The sequence below is a fragment of the Medicago sativa genome, chromosome 7 (genome assembly GCF_051527215.1).
Source record: "Medicago sativa cultivar Bolivia chromosome 7, Bolivia_mono, whole genome shotgun sequence".
NCBI classification, from domain to species: Eukaryota; Viridiplantae; Streptophyta; class Magnoliopsida; order Fabales; family Fabaceae; genus Medicago; species Medicago sativa.
In genome coordinates this window covers 37,588,299-37,615,295 of record NC_140755.1, presented here as the reverse complement: position 1 = coordinate 37,615,295, position 26,997 = coordinate 37,588,299, and the positions used below count along the sequence as shown (strand labels likewise).

General features: G+C 39.2%; 1 protein-coding gene, 1 non-coding gene and 1 pseudogene across 2 annotated transcripts; all 3 read left to right on the top strand.

Annotated features, from left to right (window-relative positions):
• The first annotated feature begins 1,922 nt into the window (after positions 1 to 1,922).
• LOC146906061 (uncharacterized) lies at positions 1,923 to 3,431 on the top strand (annotated as a pseudogene).
• A 375-nt stretch (positions 3,432 to 3,806) lies between these two features.
• Positions 3,807 to 26,910, top strand: LOC146906059 (uncharacterized). The gene is made up of 3 exons (XM_085728723.1): positions 3,807 to 4,142; positions 4,257 to 6,200; positions 26,698 to 26,910. Exons 1-3 carry the CDS (start codon positions 3,807 to 3,809, stop codon positions 26,908 to 26,910), a joined length of 2,493 nt encoding a protein of 830 aa, XP_085584849.1.
• On the top strand, positions 17,943 to 18,049 carry LOC146906060 (small nucleolar RNA R71). Its single transcript, XR_015020932.1, has one exon. It is a non-coding gene; the product is annotated as a small nucleolar RNA R71 (small nucleolar RNA).
• Positions 26,911 to 26,997: the final 87 nt, after the last annotated feature.

Genomic DNA, 26,997 nt, shown 5'->3' with positions numbered 1-26,997 from the left:
TGTGTGAGTTTGCTTGTCTTGCAAGTTATGTGAAAATTATTTGTGAAAATTAAGTGCCAAATATGCCTAAAATATAGCATGATTCTTTGATTTGGATGTATTCTCATAATTCTCATATTGTTGATTGTGATGAAAATCTTTGAATATTGTCATGATATGGGAATTATAAGTCATACACTTGTCTTGTTATCATGATAAATTTTAGGTATACTTTGCTAAGAGTTTAGTCACCTTTTTTAGCTTTTTGCCACTTTGTTTAATGTTCCTTTTGCTTATAATTTTCATGCTATTATACCTTATCCTACTAACCATTTTATTTCATGTCTCATTCATTCATAAGCATTCCTCATCTCACTTCATTTCTATAGCTTTAAAGACTTAGTATGTAAAACCTAGGGATCTTTGTATTTTACTTTTATGCCATTTTAATTTCTCGCAAGACCATAGAATGTATCTAGGCCAATGATGTAACGGACAATGGACTCTAGTGATGTACACCGACACATGCACACACATCACATAGATATTTTTTAGATGTATGGCTAGGATATGCATGTTTAGATGTATGTTTAGGATTGAATGTTTAGATGAATGCTTAGGATTTACACTTAGAAAAATCATTTTCCAAATAAATATGAACAACATCACTCAAACCATTTTCTTAATAAACCTTGGGGTCCAAAACCCCATTGATTTTCTCTTTTATTTTCTTAATCAAAATTTCAATGAATCTTAATCATACTTGACTTCTTTCCAAAATCACTAAATCAAACCCCACTTTTTCTTAAAATCTCATGCCTTTAAGGCCTCTCAATCTCCATTCTTCAAAATTCCATTTTCAAACTTAAAATCAACCGACAAAAACAAAAAACATTTTTTTGGAAGAGAACTACGGTGGATTTGATCCCTTAAAAGGGTACGTAGGCAAGGAATCCAAATTCCTTCAATTCAAATAAAATAAAAATTCAAACACATTCTTCTCCCTCCAATTCTTCACTTAGTAAATTCTTAGGTGTAAATATCACTTTCAAATAGCATTTAAAAATAAAGCGCGCGCGTAGAAAATAAAGACGGTTCCTATAGGATACTATAGTCGTTATGGGTGCCTAACACCTTCCCGTAGCGAAAACAACTCCCGGACCTCGATTCTCAAGGTTTTTGCTTATTTTTTCCCTTCCCAAGAAAAAATGAGATATCACCGGTTAAAAAGGTTCAGACGTAATCAATGTTTGACACCCGAAAACCAAGATAAAACAACTGGCGACTTCACTGGGGATTTCGAGAGTTACGCCTAGTCTTTATTTCCACGCTTGCGCTTTTGTTTTTACTTGCTTCCTTTTTGCTTTCCTATGTGAATAATTGTTTAAATTCTTGCAAACGTGTGGGGTGAGAACATCAAAAGTCCTACACCCGGGCTGAGTGAACTTAGGATTTAGGGGGGATATAATCGACAATTCATTCCGGGGGTTGCCTCGTGTTTTGGATTATGCGATCAAACCCACATAGCTGAGGCATTTTGGGGGTGATGTTGTCGGCGCGTGTTGTCGCATTTAGGCACTTTACTTCTAATTGTTCTATGACGCTATGAACCGTAGATAACCGAACCCATCCATGGCCATTTTCTAGGATGTAGTGCGGAGGCTAAACCGAGTGTTGTCTCGAATTTTAGTCGTCACGCGATACTACACTCAAGTTAGACCTTCTTACGGATAATCATGGAGCGAGTGTTGTCTCGTGGCACCATGAAATACGTCGGAGAGGTTGCAACTTGGGAACCTTTTTTTAGAACCCGGTTACTATCTCCTAAAGCCCTAGTTTCACCGGACACCGTGTCCACCCATGACTTCTCGACTTTGAACTTCAGTCCACCATGTTTTCTCCGAACTTGAACATAATCATGCATACATGCATACATGCATACATGCATACATGCATAAACCTTTTTCCATGCATTGTTATCAAAGGGCTTAGACAAATTGAATTTGTAAATATTGTAGGAATGGGGAAGACTAAGTCCTACAAGTTCAAGGAAGTGGATTTGGCTAGTTTGAGAGATTTGGCACTCAAGATCGAGGATCCGGCTGGTTTCCGACACCGTTACGGGGCTTTACTTACTATTCTCCAGACTAATGTGGATGAGAAGCTTGTGCACACTCTAGTGCAATTCTATGATCAGGAGTATCAGTGCTTTACTTTTCCCGACTTTCAGTTGGTGCCTACTTTAGAGGCTTATTCTTGCTTGATGGGTCTATCTATTGCTAAGGGGGTACCTTTCTCAGGACTTGAGCATCCTCCTACTCCATTGGTTATTGCTAAAGATCTCTATCTCAAGACCACCGATGTCTCCAAAAATCTTGTCACTAAGGCTCATATCCGAGGGTTCACTTCGAAGTATCTACTTCAGAAAGCCAACCTCAAGACCACTTGTCAGGACACTCTTGAAGCTATTCTTGCACTCCTCATCTATGGGCTCATTCCCTTTCCAAATCTTGATGACTTCGTGGACATGAGTGCTATTATGATCTTCCACTCCAAGAATCCGGTTCCTACTTTGCTAGCTGACACATACCATGTTATTCACGATCGATCCGGCAAGGGTCGTGGATACATTCTTTGTTGTGTGCCTCTCCTCTATAGGTGGTTTATTTCGCACCTTCCGAAGTCTTTCCACGACAATCCAGAGAATTGGTCCGTTTCACAAAGGATCATGGCTCTCACTCCTAATGAGGTGGTTTGGCTCACTCCAGCTTCTAGAGTCAAGGAAATCATCTTTGGTGGTGGGAAGTTTCTTAATGTACCTCTTCTTGGTACCCGGGGTGGAATCAACTACAACCCGGAGCTCGCCTTGCGACAATTTGGTTTCCCGATGAAAGAAAAGCCCATCAATCTTGCTACATCCGCTTACTTCTTCCACGACTCCAATGCACCTACAGGAATAAGAGAAGATTTCATAGAAGCTTGGTCTAAACTTCGGAAGAAAGAGGTGAAGCATATGGGCGTAAGGTCCGGTGTTGCTCATGAGGCCTATACACAGTGGGTGATAAACCAAGCTGAGGAAATTGGCATGCCTTACCCCCTCCATGAGGTATGTGTATGCATCTATTCCAACCATGCCTTTGCCTCTACTACCACCTACTCAGGAGATGTATCAGGAGCATCTAGCTATGGAGAGTTGGGAGAAGCATCAGTGGAAGGCTAGATACTATAAGGCTGAGAACTTGATTATGACTTTGGATGGGAAAGACGAACAGAAGACTCATGAGGTGATGACACTGAAGAAAGAGTTGGCTAAAGCTCGGAAAGAAATTGAAGAAAAGGATAAGTTGCTTATGAGAGACTCCAAGAGGGCTAGAGGGGCCCGTAACTTCTATGCACGATACTGCAGCTATGAGTCTGAGTCTGAGGATGATGCTTCCACTTCCTATGCTTGAGGATTTCTTTTTCCTGCTGTTATTTCCAGTTGTTATTACATTTCAAAGTCTATCCCTTGGCTTAGTATTTCAAAGGGAATTATCTTGTAAGACTCTGTGATGCTTGTTTGTTTTGTCTGGTTTTGATGCTTCAGTTGTTTAATAATGTTTACAAGTTTCTAATTTGTCTAAAACCCTTCGATAACACAAAAAAAAAGTCTTTTTGCATATGCATTAACACATTTCATGCATCATATGCATTCACTGGTCACAAAAAACTTCTCTCGTGCTCATTGCCTCCTGGTTTTTTCCGCCGCAGTCTGAAAAGTGGCTCGTACTCGTAAAGTTTACCAACCAGATAGAGTTCATCAAACAAGATTTCACAAGAGAAGAATCATGGCTAACTTCGAAGAGGAAAATGCTCAGCTCCGTGCTGAATTGGCTGCTATGAAAGAAGACTTGGCTAAGGCTCATGACGCTATGTCCACTATGATGGTTGCACAAGAACATCCAGCCACATCTGTCCCAGCTTCTACTGAAGTGATTCCATCTATCCCACTGTCTACTGTAATGTCTGATGCTCGGTTTGTTATGCCCAATGGACGTCCTTATGGACTCTCAGCTTTCTATACTCCTAATACTGCGGCTGGTATTTCTGGTATTGGCAATCAAGGACAGATTCCCGTATCCACCTCCATGCCTCAAGTAACTACTGTTGTTACCGACCCTATTGTCCACACTGTGCAACAGGTAATTGATGTCGATACTCCGCGTGGACAAGACCCTATAATGGAAGCTATGAGAAGACAGTTAAGAGAGTTAGCTGGAGAACTCCGTGAGGTCAAGGCTAGCCGTGGGAATGGTGTTTCCGCTAAGGCTCGTGATCTATGTCTGGTATCCCGATTTGAGGTTCCTAAGAAGTTCAAAGTGCCAGATTTTGACAAATACAATGGAACTTCTTGTCCACATAGCCATGTCATTCGGTACGTCCGAAAGATGGCCAACTACGCAGATAATGATGCGCTGATGATCCACTGCTTCCAGGATAGTTTGATGGAAGATGCGGCAGACTGGTACACCGGTTTGAGCAAAGACAATATCCATACTTTTGAGGAACTCGCTGCTGCTTTTGAAAGTCATTATGAGTTCAATACCCGCTTGAAGCCAAATAGGGACTCTCTTAAGTCTTTGTCTCAGAAGTCAGATGAAACGTTCCGTGAATATGCTCAGAGATGGAGAGGGGCAGCTGCCCGTGTTTCTCCTCGGCTTGATGAGGAAGAACTGACGCAGACATTCTTGAAAACTCTGAAGAAGGAATATAAGGAAAGAATGATAGTCTCTGCTCCAAACAATTTCTCCGACATGGTTACTATGGGAACTCGTCTAGAGGAGGCTGTCAGAGAAGGTATCATTGTTCTTGAAAAGGGTGAACCTTCAGCTAATGCACCAAAGAAGTACGGTAATGGCCACCATAAGAAGAAAGAATCCGAAGTAGGGATGGTATCCGGTAACCAATCTTCAGCTACTATCGCTCCTATTAATGCTGCTCAATTACCTCTACCCTACCAGTATATGCAGTACTCTCAACATCCTTTCTTCCCACCATTCTACCAGCAATATCCTCTGCCACTGGGTCAACCACTAGTGCCCGTTAATGCCATTACTCAACAAGTACAACAGCAGCCTCCTGCTCAACAGCAGCAGCAGCAACAACAGGGTCCTCGGCCCAAGACTTATTTCCCACCAATACCAATGCGGTATGCTGAGCTGCTCCCAACCCTACTTGCTAAGGGCCACTGTGTCACCAGACCAGGCAAGCCTCCGCCTACACCATTGCCTCCCAGGTTCCGACAGGATCTCACATGTGAATTCCATCAGGGCGCTCAAGGCCACGATGTTGAGGGTTGCTATGCTCTGAAATATATTGTGAAAGACCTGATGGACAGAGGACGGTTGACTTTTGAAAATAGTGTTCCTCATGTTCTTGACAATCCACTTCCAAACCATGATGTTGTTAACATGATCGAGGCTTTCGAAAGAGTTCCTGTTCCTCAAGAGGGTCCCATGTTGGATGTCCGCAATGTTGCTACTCCCTTGGTACCGTTACATGTCAAACTTTGCCAGGCTTCCTTGTTCAATCACAATCATGCCTCTTGTTCAGAATGTCTTCAAAATCCCATAGGTTGTTGTGTGGTGCAAGATGATATACAGAGCTTAATGGATGACAAGCACTTGATTGCCAGTGATGTTTGTGTGATTGTGCCAGTATTCCATGATTCCCCGGTTGAAAGTACATCTCAGACAAGGAATGTTGAACCCCTAGTGATCAGGTTACCTGGCCCATTATCTTATACCTCTACAAAAGCAATCCCTTACAAGTACGATGCAACCATGATTGAGAATGGGGTGGAAGTGTCTCTGGTATCCCCAGCTACGATTGACAATGTTGCCGGTGAAATTACAGCTCTGAGAAGCGGAAAAGTCCGTCCACCCTTGTTCCAAAAGAAGGTGGTTACACCTGTTGCTACAATAACTCCATCAGTTGCTCCTCCTGTTAACAAGAACGCCGGCCCATCAGGCCAATCTATTGACGAGTCTAATCTGGATGAAATTCTGAGGCTTATCAAAAAGAGCGATTATAAGATTGTAGACCAGCTGCTGCAAACTCCATCAAAAATATCCATCTTGTCTCTGCTCTTGAGCTCAGAAGCTCACAGGAAAGTGTTGATGAAGGTACTGGAACAGGCCTACGTTGACCACGAGGTCTCTGTGGATCAGTTTGATGGAATAGTGGGTAACATTACTGCTTGCAGCAACTTGGGGTTTGGTGACGATGAGCTCCCCGAAGCAGGGAAACACCACAACTTGGCTCTGCATATCTCAGTACACTGTAAGTCTGACATGATATCCAATGTGTTGGTGGACACTGGATCATCCTTAAATGTAATGCCTGAGTCTACACTGAGACAGTTGAGTCATCATGGAATTTCTCTAAGGGGAAGCAGCTATTTGGTTAAGGCTTTCGATGGGTCTCGCAAGGATGTTCTTGGGGAGGTGGATCTACCGATTACCATTGGTCCTGAGACGTTTTAGATTACTTTCCAAGTCATGGACATCAATGCTTCTTACAGTTGTCTCCTCGGAAGACCGTGGATTCACGACGCTGGGGCAGTAACTTCTTACATCTTTCTCTTGTGTTGAAGCAGGGTCCGCCGAAGGGACGTCATTTCAAGGCTTGACTGTTGAAGGTGCAGAACCCCGGAGAGCTAGTGCTAGTATGGCTTCATTGAAAGACGCCCAGAAGGCTATTCAAGAAGGGCAAGCTGCCGGCTGGGGCGAAGTGATTCAGATTTTGGAAAACAAGCGTAAAGAGGGCCTTGGATTCTCCTCGACCTCAGGCGTTTCAATTGGAACTTTCTACAGTGCTGGGTTTATCAATGCTATTGTTGAAGATGCTGCTGAAAGTAGTTACGTGCCTACATTTGTTGTACCAGGAGGCACGGTGAGAAATTGGGAGGCCATTGATGTTCCTTTAGTCATGCATGCTTCCATGTAATGTGTCTTGTTGCTCATGTTTTTCTTTGTTTTCAAAATAACAATCCTTTCGCTCTGCCCAAGGCGAAAGTGATATCATTGTAAGGGCACGTTTGTTTCGGCAGTGCCGTTATCAATAAAAGTTGTCGTCTTTCTCACGACTCCTTGTTTTTTTTTTACTTTTTAGTGCCTTTTTCTTGGAAATAATGGTAATGCCAGAAAAAACCAAAACATCTGTATTTTCTTATTAATTTCAAAAATCTGCATGAAAAACATTTTTCTAAATTCATCACAATCATATTATGCAGATTGAACCACAATAAACCCGTTGAACACAGTGACCCTATGGTTCCTCCAAATTTTGAATTCCCTGTATATGAAGCTGAAGATGAGGAGGATGATGAAGAGATACCGTATGAGATCACTCGACTGCTTGAACAAGAAAGAAGAGCCATTCAGCCTCACCAGGAAGAAATTGAGCTTATCAACCTGGGTACTGAAGAGAACAAGCGAGAGATCAAGATTGGTGCTGCACTTGAGCCAGAGGTGAAAAAGAAGATTACTCAGCTTCTCCATGACTATCCAGATGTCTTTGCATGGTCCTATGAAGATATGTCGGGTCTAGATCCCAAGATCGTGGAACATCGGATACCGACAAGACCTGAATGTCCTCCTGTCAAACAGAAGTTGAGAAGGTCTCGTCCAGACATGGCTCTTAAAATCAAGGCTGAGGTGCAGAAACAAATTGATGCGGGTTTCCTCATGACAGCTGAATATCCTGAGTGGATTGCCAACATTGTACCAGTACCGAAGAAAGATGGGAAAGTTCGAATGTGTGTTGATTACAGAGATTTGAATAAAGCCAGTCCAAAAGATAACTTCCCATTACCTCACATTGATGTGCTTGTTGACAGTACTGCTCAGTCTAAGGTGTTCTCCTTTATGGATGGTTTCTCTGGCTATAACCAGATACGGATGTCACCAGAAGATAGAGAAAAGACGTCCTTCATCACTCCATGCGAAACATTCTGTTATAAAGTGATGCCGTTCGGCTTAATAAATGCTGGTGCAACCTATCAAAGGGGTATGACAACTCTGTTTCATGATATGATTCACAAAGAGATTGAGGTATATGTTGATGATATGATTGTGAAATCAAGTGATGAAGAGCAGCATGTTGTATATTTGAAAAAGATGTTTGAAAGATTGAGAAAGTACAAGCTGCGGTTGAATCCTAACAAGTGCACATTTGGTGTAAGATCTGGAAAGTTGCTAGGCTTCATTGTCAGCCAAAGAGGCATTGAAGTTGATGCTGACAAAGTCCGAGCCATCAGAGAGATGTCGGCCCCTCAAACTGAAAAGCAAGTCAGAGGTTTCCTCGGACGTCTGAATTACATTTCAAAATTTATATCTCACATGACTACTACCTGTGGACCAATTTTCAAATTGCTCAGAAAGAATCAGCCTGTTGTATGGAATGATGAATGCCAGGAAGCTTTTGATAGCGTTAAAGAATACCTGTTGGAACCACCTATCCTTGTCCCACCCGTGGAAGGAAGGCCTTTGATTATGTATCTGTCAGTGTTGGATGATTCAGTGGGTTGTGTTCTCAGTCAACAAGACGAGACTGAGAAGAAAGAACATGCTATCTACTATCTGAGCAAGAAATTCACTGACTGTGAGACTCGGTATACAATGCTTGAAAAGACTTGTTGTGCCTTAGCCTGGGCTGCCAAACGCCTGCGTCATTATATGGTGAATCATACAACTTGGTTGATATCCCGAATGGATCCAATCAAGTACATCTTTGAAAAACCTGCTGTAACTGGAAAGATTGCATGGTGGCAAATGTTGTTGTCTGAATATGATATTGTGTACAAAGCTCAGAAAGCAATCAAAGGAAGCATCCTTGCTGAGCATCTTGCTTGTCAACCTCTTGATGATTACCAGCCGATTAAGTTTGATTTCCCTGATGAAGAGATTATGTATCTGAAAGCAAAAGACTGCGAAGAGCCATTGATCAATGAAGGGCCGGATCCCAATAGCAAATGGGGATTGGTGTTTGATGGTGCTGTTAATGCTTATGGTAAAGGAATTGGGGCCATCATTGTAACTCCGCAGGGGCACCATATTCCTTTCACTGCTCGAATAACCTTTGAATGCACAAATAACATAGCTGAATATGAAGCATGCATCTTGGGCATTGAAGAAGCCATTGACCTGAGAATTAAGCACCTTGACATCTATGGAGATTATGCACTTGTTATTAATCAGATAAAGGGTGAATGGGAGACTCATCATGAGAAGCTGATCCCTTACCGTGACTATGCAAGACGTCTGTTGACGTACTTTACCAAGGTTGAGCTGCACCATATCCCTCGGGATGAAAACCAGATGGTTGATGCTCTTGCTACTTTGTCTTCCATGTTTCGTGTGAATCATTGGAATGACGTGCCCGTAATCAAAGTACAACGTCTTGACAGACCCGCTCATGTGTTTACTATTGAAAATATGCCAGATCAAGCTGATAAAGATGTGAATAATGGAAAACCTTGGTATTATAATATCAAACAATTCTTGCAGAACCATGAATATCCACCTGGTGCTTCCAACAGGGATAAAAAGACTTTGAGAAGATGGGCTAGTAAATTCCTACTGGACGGAGAAATCCTATACAAGAGGAACTATGACATGGTCTTATTGAGGTGTGTTGACAAACAAGAAGCTGAGAAACTGATGCATGATGTACATGACGGTACTTTTGGGACCCATGCTTCGGGTCACACTATGTCAAGAAAACTGTTAAGAGCCGGCTATTATTGGATAACTATGGAGCGTGACTGCCACAAACATGCTAAGAGATGCCACAAATGTCAAATCTATGCTGACAAGATTCATGTGCCTCCACATGCCCTCAATGTTATATCCTCCCCTTGGCCTTTCTCTATGTGGGGCATTGACATGATCGGAAGAATTGAACCAAAAGCTTCTAATGGACATCGTTTCATTCTAGTGGCAATTGACTATTTCACCAAGTGGGTTGAAGTTGCTTCCTATGCAAACGTGACCAAGCAAGTGGTTGTTAAGTTTATCAAGAATAACATCATCTGTCGATATGGTGTTCCCAACAAGATCATCACTGACAATGGTTCCAATCTGAACAATAGCATGATGCAAGCTTTATGTGAAGAATTCAAAATCGAACATCACAACTCTTCTCCTTATAGACCTCAGATGAATGGTGCAGTTGAGGCCGCTAACAAGAACATCAAGAAGATTGTTCAGAAGATGGTCACAACTTACAAAGACTGGCATGAGATGCTACCGTTTGCCTTGCATGGTTACCGTACTACAGTGCGCAGTTCAACCGGGGCAACTCCTTTCTCTCTAGTATATGGTATGGAAGCAGTTCTCCCTCTGGAAGTGGAGATTCCGTCTCTTCGAGTGATCATGGAAGCAAAATTAACTGAGGCTGAATGGTGTCAGAGTCGGTATGATCAGTTGAATTTGATTGAAGAAAAACGTATGAATGCTATGGCTCATGGACAGTTGTATCAAGTGCGAATGAAGAATGCTTTTGACAAGAAAGTCCGACCTCGTGAATTCAAGGAAGGCGAACTTGTATTGAAAAGAAGGATAAGCCAGCAACCCGACCCAAGGGGCAAATGGACACCTAACTACGAAGGTCCTTATGTTGTCAAGAAGGCTTTCTCTGGTGGTGATTTGATTCTTACACACATGGATGGTGTTTGATAGATCTCTGGCAAGTGCACCAAATACTATCGAAGTAGTAAAAATATCGATCCCACGAGGACTGTTTTTAACTTCAATAATTCAATTTCGTTATAAAAGTAGGATGTATAAAAGTTTATTTTGTTTTGCCACTAGGCAGTAGATTTGGTTTGATTTTAAGAAATCAAATAAAATAGTAAAGATTTGATTAAGAAAATAGGAGAGAGATGAGATCAGGTCTTCGAATCCTCTATGTTTCCCCTAATTGGTTACTGCACCTATTATTACTAATGATTCTCTAGTTTCACGATAGTTAACAAATTAGCCCTAATCAATCCCTTGAGTTAGGACCCTCTTTTTAAACTACAACCCCTAATTCCTTAGGTGGTCTAATAATCATCAAAGGTTTAAGCACGTTAACCTAATATCACTAACAAACGATTATCCATTCCTAGACTAACCATGTTTATTAGAACAATTCAATTAGGTCTAAGTCGAAAGCTATGGTCAGTAGTCATTCGATCTCACAAAATCATGTTTATATTTGATCAGGATATAAAAAGCAGTAAGAACAATTGAATTGAATGAAAACTAGAATATCATTAATAAGTAATAGAGTTTCACAGCAACATATGATCAATTAGGGTTACATAGGTTCATCTCCGACCTAATCTCTAAGAGATTTAGCTACTCATAATTGAGTTTACAAATAGCATAATCAATGAAAGAATTAAAACATACATAAACTGGGTTAGAGATGATGAAATCCTCTCCGCTGCAGCCTTCTGGGTGTTAAAATCGCACTTTCGTTCTCCAAAATCGTAACCCCTGTTCTTCAGATTGAGTGCAGTATTTATAGAAGTCATGGGCCTGACCCATCAAAATCGCGCCGCGCCTTGTTAATTGGCGTGCCGCGATTTCCCCTTTACAGGAAGTGTGTATTTTTGCTTCAAAAATCGCAGCACGGCTTGAAATTGGCGTGGCGCGATTTCCTTCGAACAGACTTCAAATTTTAAGCTTTTTGCACTCCAGAACAGTATAAATTGCATGAGAACTCTATCAAAATTGTCACAATAAGTCCCTAATATTACGTAATGACAGAATGTCATCACAACCCCAAACTTAAACCATTCCTTGTCCTCAAGGAATTTGCTTGCAACAGTGACAATCGACAGTAAAATAACAGTTACCTGACAAAACGATAGTACCCAAAAGTTCATTCTCCTTCTAGCTAAAGATGAGCTAGTTTGACTTGTTCGCATCCACCAATTCACAACTCCACGCAACAATATGAAATAGGGTTCTACCAGTCGACATGCAGGTCTACATATTACCATACGCTTGAAAAGTTTCTAGATATCAATCAAAGTCAATATCATTACACACTTTTGAGGTCTTTAGGGTTATAACGGGGCTTAGGTGAAAGGTGGGATATATTTGGATAAGTAGGCTACACAAAATTTGAGTTAGGCATTCCTACGGAAATTAAAGCACAAAATTCAATCCTTCGATCATTCACCTTTTGAAATAACAATCAATGCAAAGGTACTAGAGAATATTTTTAACATTTAGGGACAATCGAGTTTGAAGTTACTCGGATTTTCAATGTTTTGTCCCTTTTTCATCATTCAATTTCTTTTTTTTTTAATACACCATTTTTGTGTATAATACACCATTTTTGTGTATATTTTGCATAACAATTTCATATTTCTTTTAATTTTTGTTCTCTTATTCTCTAGTACCCCCACCCCAAACTTAGTTGGTTGCAAATTCCAATAGCAACCCCAAACTTAATCTTTAGCAACATTCTACAATGCCTTAACTCAGAAAATACATTAAGGGACAAGTCTTAAAAGTCTCTAGGCTTGTAATGTAGTTTGTCACCGAACAAAAAGTTCTAATCCTACCGGCTCACAATTGGTTAAGAAAGGATAAATTCAACAAATTAAAACAGGGTAGGCTTCAAAAAGGCTCACAGGACCAAGCACTTTTGCCTCAGTGTGTAATTGACAGAGACCAATCAATAATAGAGAAACAATGCAAGTTCTAGAAATGTAGTCGCATGGAAAACTAATCTAACTATAAGTAAATTGAAAAACAAGATTTGGCGATGAACCTTATGGCTGAGATTTCTGGGAGTATGTGACTACCTAGCAACGCCGTACACTTCGCCTTTGAATCAAGTCACCCCTCCTTGAGAACTTTTGGAATACCGTTTCATCAAACAACTGTTACTAAACTGTAATAGGTCACATGAAACAAAACAAATTCATTAATAATAAACAAGTGCAGGAGCAATTACAATAGGGAAATAAGTTCAATGGACTTCGACATTAAAAAGAAGATAAAAAAAAAACTGAATGTATTGAAAAACAAAGTAAATCTAGTGGGTTGCCTCCCACCCAGCGCTTCTTTATCGTCACTAGCTTGACTGCTAAGGATCCTCAAAGGTCCTTCAGAATGAGTGCCACCCTTCCTTTAGGTAGGTCGCCACCTAGGTATGGTTTAACTCTTTGTCCATTTACTTTGAAACTTCGATCTCCTTCAGGTGTCACTAGTTCAACAGCTCCATATGGTGACACACTTTTGACCAAGAATGGTCCGGACCATTTTGACTTGAGCTTCCCAGGAAACAGCTTCAACCTGGAATTATACAACAAAACTAGTTGTCCACAGTTAATATCCCTAGGCACTAAGTTTTTGTCATGATACCTTTTTGTCCTGGCTTTATAGATGAGTGCATTTTCATACGCTCTAAGCCTCATCTCCTCAAGTTCATTAAGTTTCAAAATTCTTTTCTTACCAGCGGCTACTTGATCAAAATTTAAGGCCTTAATGGCCCAATAAGCTTTATGTTCTAGCTCGACTGGAAGATGACATGCCTTCCCATATACTAACTGATAGGGTGAGAACCCAAGATGGGTCTTAAAGGCTGTCCTATATGCCCACAGTGCGTCATCTAACTTCCTGGACCAATCTTTCCTATTTGACGCAACTGTCTTCTCCAGAATCTGTTTCAGCTGTCGGTTTGAAACCTCTGCTTGACCACTAGTTTGTGGGTGATAGGGAGTTGCAACTTTGTGCTTAATGTTATACTTTTTGAGCACATTTTCAAGAAAATTATTGCAAAAATGCTTCCCCCCATCACTGATCAATACTCTAGGGGTTCCAAACCTAGTGAAAATATTCTTTTGAAGGAAATTGACAACCGTTTTGGCATCATTAGCAACACATGGTATCGCTTCAACCCACTTTGTGACATAATCAACACAGACTAGAATATGGAGATAAGAGTAAGAGGAAGGGAATGGTCCCATAAAATCAATACCCCAACAATCAAATGGTTCAACTTCAATGATTCCTTTTAGGGGCATTTCATTCCTCTTTGATATGTTACCTGTCCTTTGGCATCTGTCACATCTTGTGACAAAGTCGTGGCAATCTTTGAAAAGGGTGGGCCACCAGAATCCACTTTGCAAAATTTTTGCAGCTGTTCTTTCACCACTGTGGTGGCCTCCATAAGCTGAGCTATGGCAGTGCCACATGATACTATGTGCTTCCTCACCTGCAACACAACGTCTAATCAAACCGTCAGTACCTACCTTAAACAGATAAGGGTCATCCCACAAGTAGTGGTTCGCATCTTTGAAGAACTTTTTCCTCTGAGGATAGGTCATATCATCAGGAACTATGTTACCGGCCTTAAAGTTTGCCATGTCAGCAAACCAAGGTCTTTCTCCAATAGCAAACAGCTGTTCATCAGGGAACTCGGCCTTGATGGCCTTCTCCTTCTTTGTTACCTCATCATTTTCCAGCCTTGAGAGGTGGTCAGCTACCACGTTCTCGACTCCCTTCTTGTCACGAATTTCAAGATCAAATTCTTGCAATAATAGGATCCACCTCAACAGTCGAGGCTTTGAATCCCCTTTAGTTAAGAGATATTTGAGAGCTGCATGATCTGTAAAAACAATGACTTTGGAGCCTATTAGATAAGAACGAAATTTTTCCAATGCGAAGATTACAGCAAGCAATTCCTTTTCAGTTGTGGAATAGTTAACTTGATTTTCATTTAAAACCTTGCTTGCATAGTAAATTGCATGGAAAAATTTGTTCTTGCGTTGGCCTAGGACTGCACCAACAGCATAATCACTTGCATCACACATAAGTTCAAAAGGTAAATCCCAATTGGGTGCAATGATTATTGGTGCAGTCACCAACTTGTTTTTAATCAAAGAAAAAGCATTTAGACATTCCGAATCAAAATTAAACTCGTTTTCTTTGACCAAGAGGTTACAGAGGGGTTTGGAAATTTTAGAAAAGTCTTTTATGAACCGCCGATAGAACCCGGCATGCCCCAAGAAACTCCTCACTCCTTTAACATTGATTGGTGGAGGAAGTTTCTCTATAACCTCTATCTTAGCTTGGTCCACCTCAATGCCTTTAGCACTTATTTTATGTCCCAAAACTATACCTTCAGTTACCATAAAATGACATTTTTCCCAATTCAAAACAAGGTTAGTTTCGGTGCATCTTTTAAGTACAGCATTTAAATGGAACAAGCATTGATCAAAAGACTTACCAAAAACAGAAAAGTCATCCATAAATACCTCAATGTTCTTCTCTATCATATCAGAGAAGATGGAAAGCATGCACCTTTGAAAGGTTGCCGGCGCATTACACAGCCCAAAGGGCATCCTTCGATAAGCAAACACACCGAATGGACAAGTGAAGGCAGTCTTTTCTTGATCTTCCGGAGCCACTGCAATTTGATTATACCCTGAATACCCATCCAAGAAGCAATAAAAGGCTTGGCCAGCCAATCTCTCAATCATTTGATCCATGAATGGTAATGGAAAGTGGTCTTTCCTTGTTGCGGTATTCAACCTCCGGTAGTCTATACACATTCTCCAACCAGTGACGGTGCGGGTAGGTATCAATTCATTTTTTTCATTTGCTACCACCGTCATTCCTCCTTTCTTGGGTACCACATGAACTGGACTTACCCATGAGCTATCTGAGATAGGATAGATCATACCTGCATCTAATAACTTCAGCACCTCTTTCTTTACCACTTCCTTCATGGTTGGGTTAAGTCTCCTTTGAGGTTGAACCACCGGTTTGTATTCAGCCTCCATGTGTATTTTATGCATACAATAAGCTGGACTAATACCCTTTAAATCAGAAATGTTCCACCCCAAAGCTCCTTGATTGTCTCTTAACACCCTCATTAATTTTTCTTCTTCCAAGGGTGTCAAGGTATTGCTGATGATTACTGGTTTAGAGGCATCCTTAGTGAGAAAAACATATTTCAAGTGAGAAGGGAGTTCTTTTAATTCTGGATTTTTCTCTCCTTCTCCACTCAAAATAGGAACATCTATGGAGTGCTTACCCATTAATTCTTCTATTTTTACCGGACCCAACTCTTGCTTGCTTGCTGCTAGTTGCTTCACACAATCACTTACTTCAAGATCTTCATCATCTTCACCTTTTGCTATAGAATTCACAATTGCACGTTCAAGAGGGTGTGTTGGTTGATGTTCACAAGAGTCATCTTTAACTATTTCTTCAACAATGTCAATCCGGTAACACTTGGGATTTTCATCTTTGTGCTTCATGGCCTCAAATATATTAAACACTACTTGCTCCTTATGGAATCTCAACATTAGCTCTCCTTTCTCAATATCAATCAAAGCACGGCCAGTCGCAAGGAATGGTCTTCCTAGAATGAGTGGCATATCTTCATCTTCAGCCATATCTAGGACCACAAAATCTGCTGGGAATACCAAGTCATTAACCTTGACTAGCACATCTTCAAGTATACCGAAAGGGTAAGAGATTGACCGATCAGCTAAAGTAATGGTCATTCTTGTTGGTTTAGGTTCCCCACACTTAAGCTTCTTCATCATTGAAAGTGGCATCAGATTTATACTTGCTCCCAAATCACATAAAGCTCTTCCAATGTCTACCGGTCCAATTGAACAAGGGATAGTAAAAGCACCAGGATCCTTCAGCTTAGGTGGCAGCTTCTTTTGAAGAATAGCACTACAATTTTCAGAAAGTGCTATGTTCTCATCATCCTTAGGCTTCCTTCGTTTAGTCAACAAGTCTTTCATGAACTTAGCATACAACGGCATTTGATCAAGAGCTTCACCGAAAGGAATATTCACCTGAAGTTGTGAGAAAAGTTGCATGAACTTCTTGAATTGGCCTTCATCCTTTTCTTTCTTCTTCGAAAGGTGAGGGTATGGAAGCTTCACATATGATGGAATAACCTGTGGTTTGTCTCCATCTTTCAAAATTTGACTCTTCGACTTCCTCAAGATTGAATCTTCATCAATTAACTTCTCATTTTTTTCTCCCTCTATTTTTTCCTTCCTTTCGTTTTCAACTACTCCATGATCATTTTCTTTTTCAACTACACCATTCTCATTTTTTTCAACTACATCATTCTCCTCCACCTCAACCACTTCATCAACCTTCTTTGGAGCTTTTGGAACTAAAGGTGTCAAAACCTTTTTGCTCCTCAATTCAATAGCATTACAAGACTCATTCTTAGGGTTATCTTTAGTGTTACCTGAGAATCCGCCTTTGTTTTGTTCAGCCAACTGCTTAGCTAATTGCCCCAGTTGAGTTTCAAGCATCTTCCTAGAAGCTTCATTGTTCTTTCTTTCAGCTTCTTGACTCTTCTTCATCTCTTCAAAGTTGCCTTGAGTCATCTTCATGAAGTTCATCATAGTTTCCTCAAGAGCTGATGGCTTCCTTTGTTGTTGTTGAGGAGGAGTGAGCATCTGAGAGTTCAAAGCATTGTTATTTGAGTAGCTTAGATTTGGATGCTTATTAATGCCTGAATTGTAGTATTGATTCTGCCTTTGATATCCTCCCATGAAGTTAGCTTCTTCACTTGATCCTTCCGGAACACATTCACCGTTGGGATGTTCTTCACCACATAAGTCACACTTGATTGCAGCTACTTGTTGTTGCTTTTGAGCCAAAGTGAAGCCTTGAAACTCCTTAGTTAGAGCTTCGATCTGTTTGTTCATTGCTGCTTGGTTGGCAAGGATAGCAGTTTGTTCACTTACCCCAAACACTCCTCTTTCCTTCTTCTTAGCTTCAGCACGATACTCATTTCCAGCCATGTTTTCTATCAAAGCTTGGACTTCATGATCAGTTTTGCTCTTGAGACTACCTCCCGCGGAAGCATCTAAGAACATTCGAGTGTTTGGTGTTACCCCCTCAGTGAAGATTTGGAGGTATTGCTTCTCGGTGAACTCATGATTAGGGCATCTCTTGAGAAGCAAATTGAATCGCTCCCAAGCATCATACAATGATTCACCTTCTCCTTGCTTGAAGTTAGAGATCTCCATCTTCTTGTCCCAATACTTAGACATAGGGAAGTATTTCTCCAAGAACTTCAGCTCTAACTCTTCCCATGTTTGGACAGTCCCGTTTGGAATTGTTAGCAACCAATCTTTTGCTCTTCCCATCAAGGTGAAAGGAAATAGCCTTAGCTTCTTTTGTGCTTCAGTCACGGTGGCTGGTTGCACACAAAACTCACAGGTTTCAGCAAAACGGCTCAAGTGTTCATGAGGACTCATAGCTTCAGTCCCATCGAATTGCTTGTCCCTCAAACCATTGAGGACAGTTGTCTTGATGTCGAACGCTACGGGGTTAGCTGGTTGAAAAGTGTGGGTCAGTTGACCGCGATGAGTGGCTAACCCGTAGTCTCCAAGCTTAGGTCTTGGTGGTACAACTCCTTCTCCTTCCATCGTTGCAGATTTAGGAGAAGAGATTGTTTCAGATTCACTTGAGAGTTGCTCCGGTACTTGTTCTCGAACACCCGGTGGAACGGATTGAGCTAACCTTTGCGATCGGACAGCTTTCCGAAGTGCTCTAGCAGTTCTTTCAATCTCCGGATCGTACTCTAAGTCGTCAGAGCTCTGTTTACCTCGCATAAACAGCAAAATACCTTAGTAGCACTGCACAACGCAAAGTAATCAAGTGAATATGAAAACAGAAAAATAAAAATAAAAAAACAGAAAATTAAATTGCAAAAACCCTAAATTATAACGTAATTGCCTTGTTGAAATAATTCAACAGTCCCCGGCAACGGCGCCAAAAACTTGATAGATCTCTGGCAAGTGCACCAAATACTATCGAAGTAGTAAAAATATCGATCCCACGAGGACTGTTTTTAACTTCAATAATTCAATTTCGTTATAAAAGTAGGATGTATAAAAGTTTATTTTGTTTTGCCACTAGGCAGTAGATTTGGTTTGATTTTAAGAAATCAAATAAAATAGTAAAGATTTGATTAAGAAAATAGGAGAGAGATGAGATCAGGTCTTCGAATCCTCTATGTTTCCCCTAATTGGTTACTGCACCTATTATTACTAATGATTCTCTAGTTTCACGATAGTTAACAAATTAGCCCTAATCAATCCCTTGAGTTAGGACCCTCTTTTTAAACTACAGCCCCTAATTCCTTAGGTGGTCTAATAATCATCAAAGGTTTAAGCACGTTAACCTAATATCACTAACAAACGATTATCCATTCCTAGACTAACCATGTTTATTAGAACAATTCAATTAGGTCTAAGTCGAAAGCTATGGTCAGTAGTCATTCGATCTCACAAAATCATGTTTATATTTGATCAGGATATAAAAAGCAGTAAGAACAATTGAATTGAATGAAAACTAGAATATCATTAATAAGTAATAGAGTTTCACAGCAACATATGATCAATTAGGGTTACATAGGTTCATCTCCGACCTAATCTCTAAGAGATTTAGCTACTCATAATTGAGTTTACAAATAGCATAATCAATGAAAGAATTAAAACATACATAAACTGGGTTAGAGATGATGAAATCCTCTCCGCTGCAGCCTTCTGGGTGTTAAAATCGCACTTTCGTTCTCCAAAATCGTAACCCCTGTTCTTCAGATTGAGTGCAGTATTTATAGAAGTCATGGGCCTGACCCATCAAAATCGCGCCGCGCCTTGTTAATTGGCGTGCCGCGATTTCCCCTTTACAGGAAGTGTGTATTTTTGCTTCAAAAATCGCAGCACGGCTTGAAATTGGCGTGGCGCGATTTCCTTCGAACAGACTTCAAATTTTAAGCTTTTTGCACTCCAGAACAGTATAAATTGCATGAGAACTCTATCAAAATTGTCACAATAAGTCCCTAATATTACGTAATGACAGAATGTCATCAGTGTTGAACTCCCAAATCCTGTCAATGCCGATATAGTCAAGAAATACTTTGTCTAAAAAGAAAAAACAGCGTGGTAGGTCGAAAACCCGAAAGGGAGGCCTAGGCAAAAATGCGCTTCCCGGTGGATCGAAAACCCGAAAGGGCGATCCAGGCAAAAGTTAGGGACAAAAAAAATGAATATGGAAAAGCTCGCTGAGATTGTACGCAACTCAGGCAAGAATGAGCGCCTCGATGAGCCGAAAACCCGAAAGGGCGGTTCATGCAAAAATGAGGTTGACAATGAAAGACAAGTAACTATATCTGGCAAACCACCATCACCCCTTGGGGCATCTGCAGCTGTCAATGATCGTCTTCATCAGAAGCTTCTGTACTTGTGAATTCAAAATTTCCATGAAATATAGCGGTCATCGTGTTCAATGTATCACCAACCAATAAAATTACCATTTTTCAAGCTATGTAAATCCGTGAAGTTATGTCTTCGGCTGACTCTCACTCTTCTACATCAATTTGAGCCTGTGCTATTGTTTGAAACTCTATTTTTCTTTCTATTTTCAATGCTATGTACAAAATATTTTCTTTCCATTTTGATAATGTCAATGTCTGAAACAAATATCTTTTAAAATTGGAAAAAATCTTTTTCTGTCTATTTTGAAAGCAAACCTGAGCAATAGGGTACATTTCAATGAAACATGCATGAATAAATGAATGTCAGTGTCTATTTCAATACATGTTACAAGCAGGTTACTCCCCAGGATGATCTGTGGTCAATGGCAAGAATGAAAAAAAACAGAATGGGAATTTGGAAAAAATGCAAATAAAAAGCTCGCTAAGTTGAAAACCCGAAAGGGCGGCTTAGGCAAAAATGAGCACCCCGCTGATTGACAATCTATGAAGGCAATTCAGGAAAAAATGGGGCAATAAAAAGAATTTTATTCCCGGTGAATCGAAAACCCGAAAGGGCGGTTCAGGCAAAAATGGGATTGAAAAATGAATGAAAGAATGAAAAATATGAAAAGCATTGACCACATATGCGAACATCCAATGTTTACCCAGCACTGACACGCCTAACAATGGCGACCTGTATCCAAGAATCTTCCAAGGATCCCTTCTCTACAAGTTTTATTGCCCTCAGCCATGGTTTTGATACGTCTCTTAACGACGGTCTCTCCAAAAAGGATTTCTATGTGAATATGTTGCAGCACGAGCCACTACGTGCCCAATCTTCCAATGTTTCGTCTGTCTCTGTGAAACTTCTCTGTCAAACTACAAACCAATCATGCATTTCAAGCATTCATACATGCATAATCATGCATTTGATGTGCTCATACATTCAATAATCTTGTTATACCATACATACATGTTGCATTTCCAATCTCAACTTTCAATCCAACTCAGTTTCCACTTTCAATTCAGTTCAATCTCCACTTTCAAATTCAACCCAATTTCAATTTCCAACTCAACTCAATCTTCACCTTCAAGTTCAACTCAATCTCCAATTTCAATCCAATCTAAATTTCAATTCAATTCAATTTCAACTGTCAAATTCAATCCAATCTCAACTTTCAACTCAATCTCAATTTCAATTCAATTCAATTTCAAATGTCAAATTTAATTCAATCTTAACTTTCAATCCAATCTCAATGTCAATTTAACTCAATTTCAATTTCCAATTCTACTCAATTCAATTTCAATCTCCAATTCAATTCAATTTCAAACTCTCAATTCAATGTCTATGTCTATGTCTCTGATTGATCTCTCTTTCAATCTCAAACTTTCAATTCAATGTCTTTGTCAATGTTAATCCACTCTCAATTTGCTTTTGGGCCAACAAAAATGGTCATGTCTATTTTTCAAATCAAGTCAATATCAACTTACTCTCAATTTGTGTCTTTCCAAATCAAACTTCCAATTTGTATCTTGTTATAGGTCAAGTGGCTAGTTCGATCCAAAGAACAGCTTGTACCTGCTTATATGCTTGTGTTTCCGGACAAACGACAAGTTCGATCCGAAGAACAGTTTGTACCCTGCTTATATTTGTTATCGGTCAAACGACAAGTTCGATCCAAAGAACAGTTTGCACCAACCTGCATGTTGTAATACTGATCAAGCCGTAAGTTCGATCCAAAGAACAACTTGTATCATCCTTTTGTCAATGCCTCCAGGTCGAACAGCAAGTTCGATCCCAAGAACAGTTTGTACCCGCCTATCTGTTTGTATCTTCAATCAAGCGACAAGTTCGATCCAAAGAACAACTTGTATCTTTCTATATGTCTATGTTTCCGGTCAAGTGCCAAGTTCGATCCAAAGAACAGCTTGTACCTGTCTCACATTTCTATTCCCAGTCAAGCAGCAAGTTCGATCCAAAGAACCGCTTGTACCCATCTCTTGTTTGTATTCCATGGTCAAGTGGCGAGTTCGATCCAAAGAGCAGCTTGTCCCTATCTTTTGTCCCCTGGATTGTCTACCCTGTCAATGTTCACCTAAATCCCCAGTGATATGACATGCTCTGTAGACTCCAGTTCGTTTGTCTTGCATTCATAATCAAAATGTTGCATGGCATTCATATTTTAAAAATCTGAGAGCGTATTTTTACGTCCAAAAACAGTGCAAATGTTAATATTTAAGTATCTTCGCCCCGTCAAATCAAAGACTTCGTCTCTTGACTCTCCGGACAAAGAAACTTAAATAGGGGCAGCTGTTATACCCTAATTTTGGACCTAAAAATACTTGTTCAAATTCTCTTTCATCTTTGATATATGTCTATTACTCTTGAAGAATTGCCAATTTGCTATTATTCACACTGACATTTTACTCTGCTTTATCTCTCAACTTAGCTTTAAAAAATCTTTTCAACTGTGTATTTGTCCATGTTTTCTTGTATTTCAAGTCATCCAAAACATCTTTCTTGCATTTCAAGTCATTTGAATTTGTCTCTGATCAATTGCATATTTCCCTGCATTTTATTTCAATGTTATTTGCAAAATTCATGAAAAAGGGTATTTTAGTCATTTCCTATACCCAAACTCATTTTAGTCTTTTAAAAATTGTTTGAGTCTTTTCAATTGGTTTGAATAAGTCTTTATTTCAATTCTATGTCAAAATCCATTTCAAAAATTGCATTTGAAGTCATTTTGAGTCAGTTTAGCCCCTAGGGGCATTTTAGTAATTTCCAGTATTAAAACTCTGTTTAATCCTTAAAAATTGTCTCTGAGTCCTTTCATTTTGCTTGTATAAACTCTTGCTCTGATTCCCTGTTAAAAATCCATTTTAAAATTGCATCTGAGTCATTTTGAGTCGTTTTGGTCCCCAGGGGCATTTTGGTCATTTCACACAAAATTTTGGCAGAGAGAGGTTACTTTGAAGTACCTCATTTAAGTAGTTGGTTCATTTTAGTCCATTTTGTGTTTTTTATTGGTTCCACTTTACGTTTTTTCCAATTTACCAATTTTATTCCAATTTTATTGTTATTTTCATTTTAGTCCCCAAACTTTTAGAAATTGCACTTTGGTCCTTTTATGCCATTTTATTTCTTTTAAGGTTTTTTATTTTAATTTTTAGTCCTTTAAGTCAATTTTTGTTTTAAGCCATTTTATTGTTATTTTCATTTTAGTCCCCAAACTTTTTAGAAATTGCACTTTGCACTTTGTTTCAGAAATCACCAAGAACAATGAAGAACTCAACGAACCCCTAGTTTTTTCCAGAATCAGAGTGAAGTCAAAATTGAAGCAATTTCTTCGCAGTTCTCAGAGATTCGAAGATGAATCTTCATCATTGAACTACGACCTCTGCAATTCCAGCACCAATTCATCTGGTACGATCACAGAGGGTTTGAGAGGAGTGAGAAGAAGGGAGGATCGAAGCAAAATCACATCAGTGACGGAGAAGAAGAAGATAACTGATTTATTTTCAGTTCAAGAACTCACCAGAAGCCTTCGCAAGGATCTGTTTGTTCGAATCTCCAATCAAATTCAGATAAACGCATAAAAACCTTCTCGTTGTTGCTTATAATCATCATCGAAGGTTCGTAATGGAAAATAAACGGTGAATCGAAGTGAAAATCTTGAAAAGATTTGAAGAAAATCGAAACCGAAGCCCTAAAACGTAAAATCATGAAGATTCACCGTTTATTTTTCAAATCAGAGTTCAAATTCGTAATCAGTATAGAAAATAGGTTAGATTAGGGTTTAGTTTCAAGAAGATCAGAAAAAGTTTTGAAACCCTAGAAATCGTAAGTTTAAACTCCGATCTACTACGTTTTCATCATAGTTTCACAAAAACAATTGTAGATCCGTAAACTGGGGAGGAAGACGAACATTTCTGGGTAATTAATTCAAAAGTTAGCATCAGTTCGTCGGAGAAGATGAAGATTCCGATGAATCTTCATCTTCCTCCGCCGTCCTCCGCCGTCCTCCCCAGTTTCAGACGAAGTTAGGGTTCAGAGAGAAGAAGAGAGAAGAACGAGTGAAGAGAGAGAAAGAGAAGTGGGGAATGAGTTTGGACCGGTCCCTTTCGTTTATATAGGGTGATTAAACCAGACCGGTTCACTTGAACCAGCCTGGTTCACCCTTGGACCAGCATCTCTGCCGTTAGATCTAGGTTTAGCGCCCCTGGATCAATCCTACGCTCCAGGATCTTCCCTGTGATCCAAGATCCATGGGTATATGGGTTTGGGCCTGGTGTTTGCACTGATTTTCGTTTTGCTTCCTTTTCTTGCTATTTCTACACTGTTAATTGTTAGTTACACCCCTGCATGCTTATTTTTGTTCTATAAAAATCCTAAAAAATTTCTATATGTTCTTGATCATTTTTTGGCATTTTTGTGATGATGTTGTGTGTTAAATCTTGGTTAAAAATATATGTGGTATTTTTGTTAATTGTTTACTATTTCTTTGTTAAAAATTGTGAAGTTTCATATGTTCTTGAGTTTAAAAAAAATTCTAAAAATTTTCATATATGTTTCTTGATAATTTTGTAGTGTTTTTGTGATAGTTTTTGCACTTTTAAAATTGGTAAAAATAATATGATGTTTCTCTTGCTATTTTGTGATGTTTTGTGTTAAAAAATTTGTGAAAAGTACATGTTCTTGATCCCTAATCATGACACATGATGTTTGATTTGTGGAGTATGAATTTGCAATGGATTTTCTTGCTGTTTTGAAGTGTTTTAATGCATGTGAATATGTTGTGTGAGTTTGCTTGTCTTGCAAGTTATGTGAAAATTATTTGTGAAAATTAAGTGCCAAATATGCCTAAAATATAGCATGATTCTTTGATTTGGATGTATTCTCATAATTCTCATATTGTTGATTGTGATGAAAATCTTTGAATATTGTCATGATATGGGAATTATAAGTCATACACTTGTCTTGTTATCATGATAAATTTTAGGTATACTTTGCTAAGAGTTTAGTCACCTTTTTTAGCTTTTTGCCACTTTGTTTAATGTTCCTTTTGCTTATAATTTTCATGCTATTATACCTTATCCTACTAACCATTTTATTTCATGTCTCATTCATTCATAAGCATTCCTCATCTCACTTCATTTCTATAGCTTTAAAGACTTAGTATGTAAAACCTAGGGATCTTTGTATTCTACTTTTATGCCATTTTAATTTCTTGCAAGACCATAGAATGTATCTAGGCCAATGATGTAACGGACAATGGACTCTAGTGATGTACACCGACACATGCACACACATCACATAGATATTTTTTAGATGTATGGCTAGGATATGCATGTTTAGATGTATGTTTAGGATTGAATGTTTAGATGAATGCTTAGGATTTACACTTAGAAAAATCATTTTCCAAATAAATATGTACAACATCACTCAAACCATTTTCTTAATAAACCTTGGGGTCCAAAACCCCATTGATTTTCTCTTTTATTTTCTTAATCAAAATTTCAATGAATCTTAATCATACTTGACTTCTTTCCAAAATCACTAAATCAAACCCCACTTTTTCTTAAAATCTCATGCCTTTAAGGCCTCTCAATCTCCATTCTTCAAAATTCCATTTTCAAACTTAAAATCAACCGACAAAAACAAAAAACATTTTTTTGGAAGAGAACTACGGTGGATTTGATCCCTTAAAAGGGTACATAGGCAAGGAATCCAAATACCTTCAATTCAAATAAAATAAAAATTCAAACACATTCTTCTCCCTCCAATTCTTCACTTAGTAAATTCTTAGGTGTAAATATCACTTTCAAATAGCATTTAAAAATAAAGCGCGCGCGTAGAAAATAAAGACGGTTCCTATAGGATACTATAGTCGTTATGGGTGCCTAACACCTTCCCGTAGCGAAAACAACTCCCGGACCTCGATTCTCAAGGGTTTTGCTTATTTTTTCCCTTCCCAAGAAAAAATGAGATATCACCGGTTAAAAAGGTTCAGACGTAATCAATGTTTGACACTCGAAAACCAAGATAAAACAATAGATAGTATGACATGAACATTTGAAGAAGAGAAGAACTCATGGAGGCTAGGGTTTCATAAACATCATGAGCGAAACATGAATGCATAGCCTTACTAATAAATAAGAACTATATTATCTAACATCTCTCAAACTTTTGATGCATTAGCAGAGAGCATCGAGAGTTTGTCAACTAAAAAGCGAAAACGTTTTATAAAGTGCATCTTTGTGATTGAATCAGCAATCTGCCAACATGAGGAGGTAAACAATAGAGTTATTGTTCCATGTTGTAGACGATGACTAGTAAAATGACAGTCAATCTCAATGTGCTTGGTCCGTTCATGGAAGACCTAGTTATGAGAAATTTGGATAACAACCTTGTTATCATAGTACATCGGTGATAGAGATGCGACCAACCCATTCGGAGATCCTTTGAATGGAATAGGAGGTCCTATGAATAAGTCTAAGTCAAAGAGGATGAATCAAGCATTACAAGGCTTAATCATAAAGATCAATGAAAAAGAAATTCAACATGCATCAAAGGCTGCACCAAATTGGGTCACTTTCTTACAATTGGATCAAGATGCTTTGAGCCCAACTTGAAGCCCAATTTTCTCCATTTTAATAAGCAATTTTCGTTTTTTTTTTTGAGAATAGGAAGATTAGGGGATAATGATACTACACAATTCA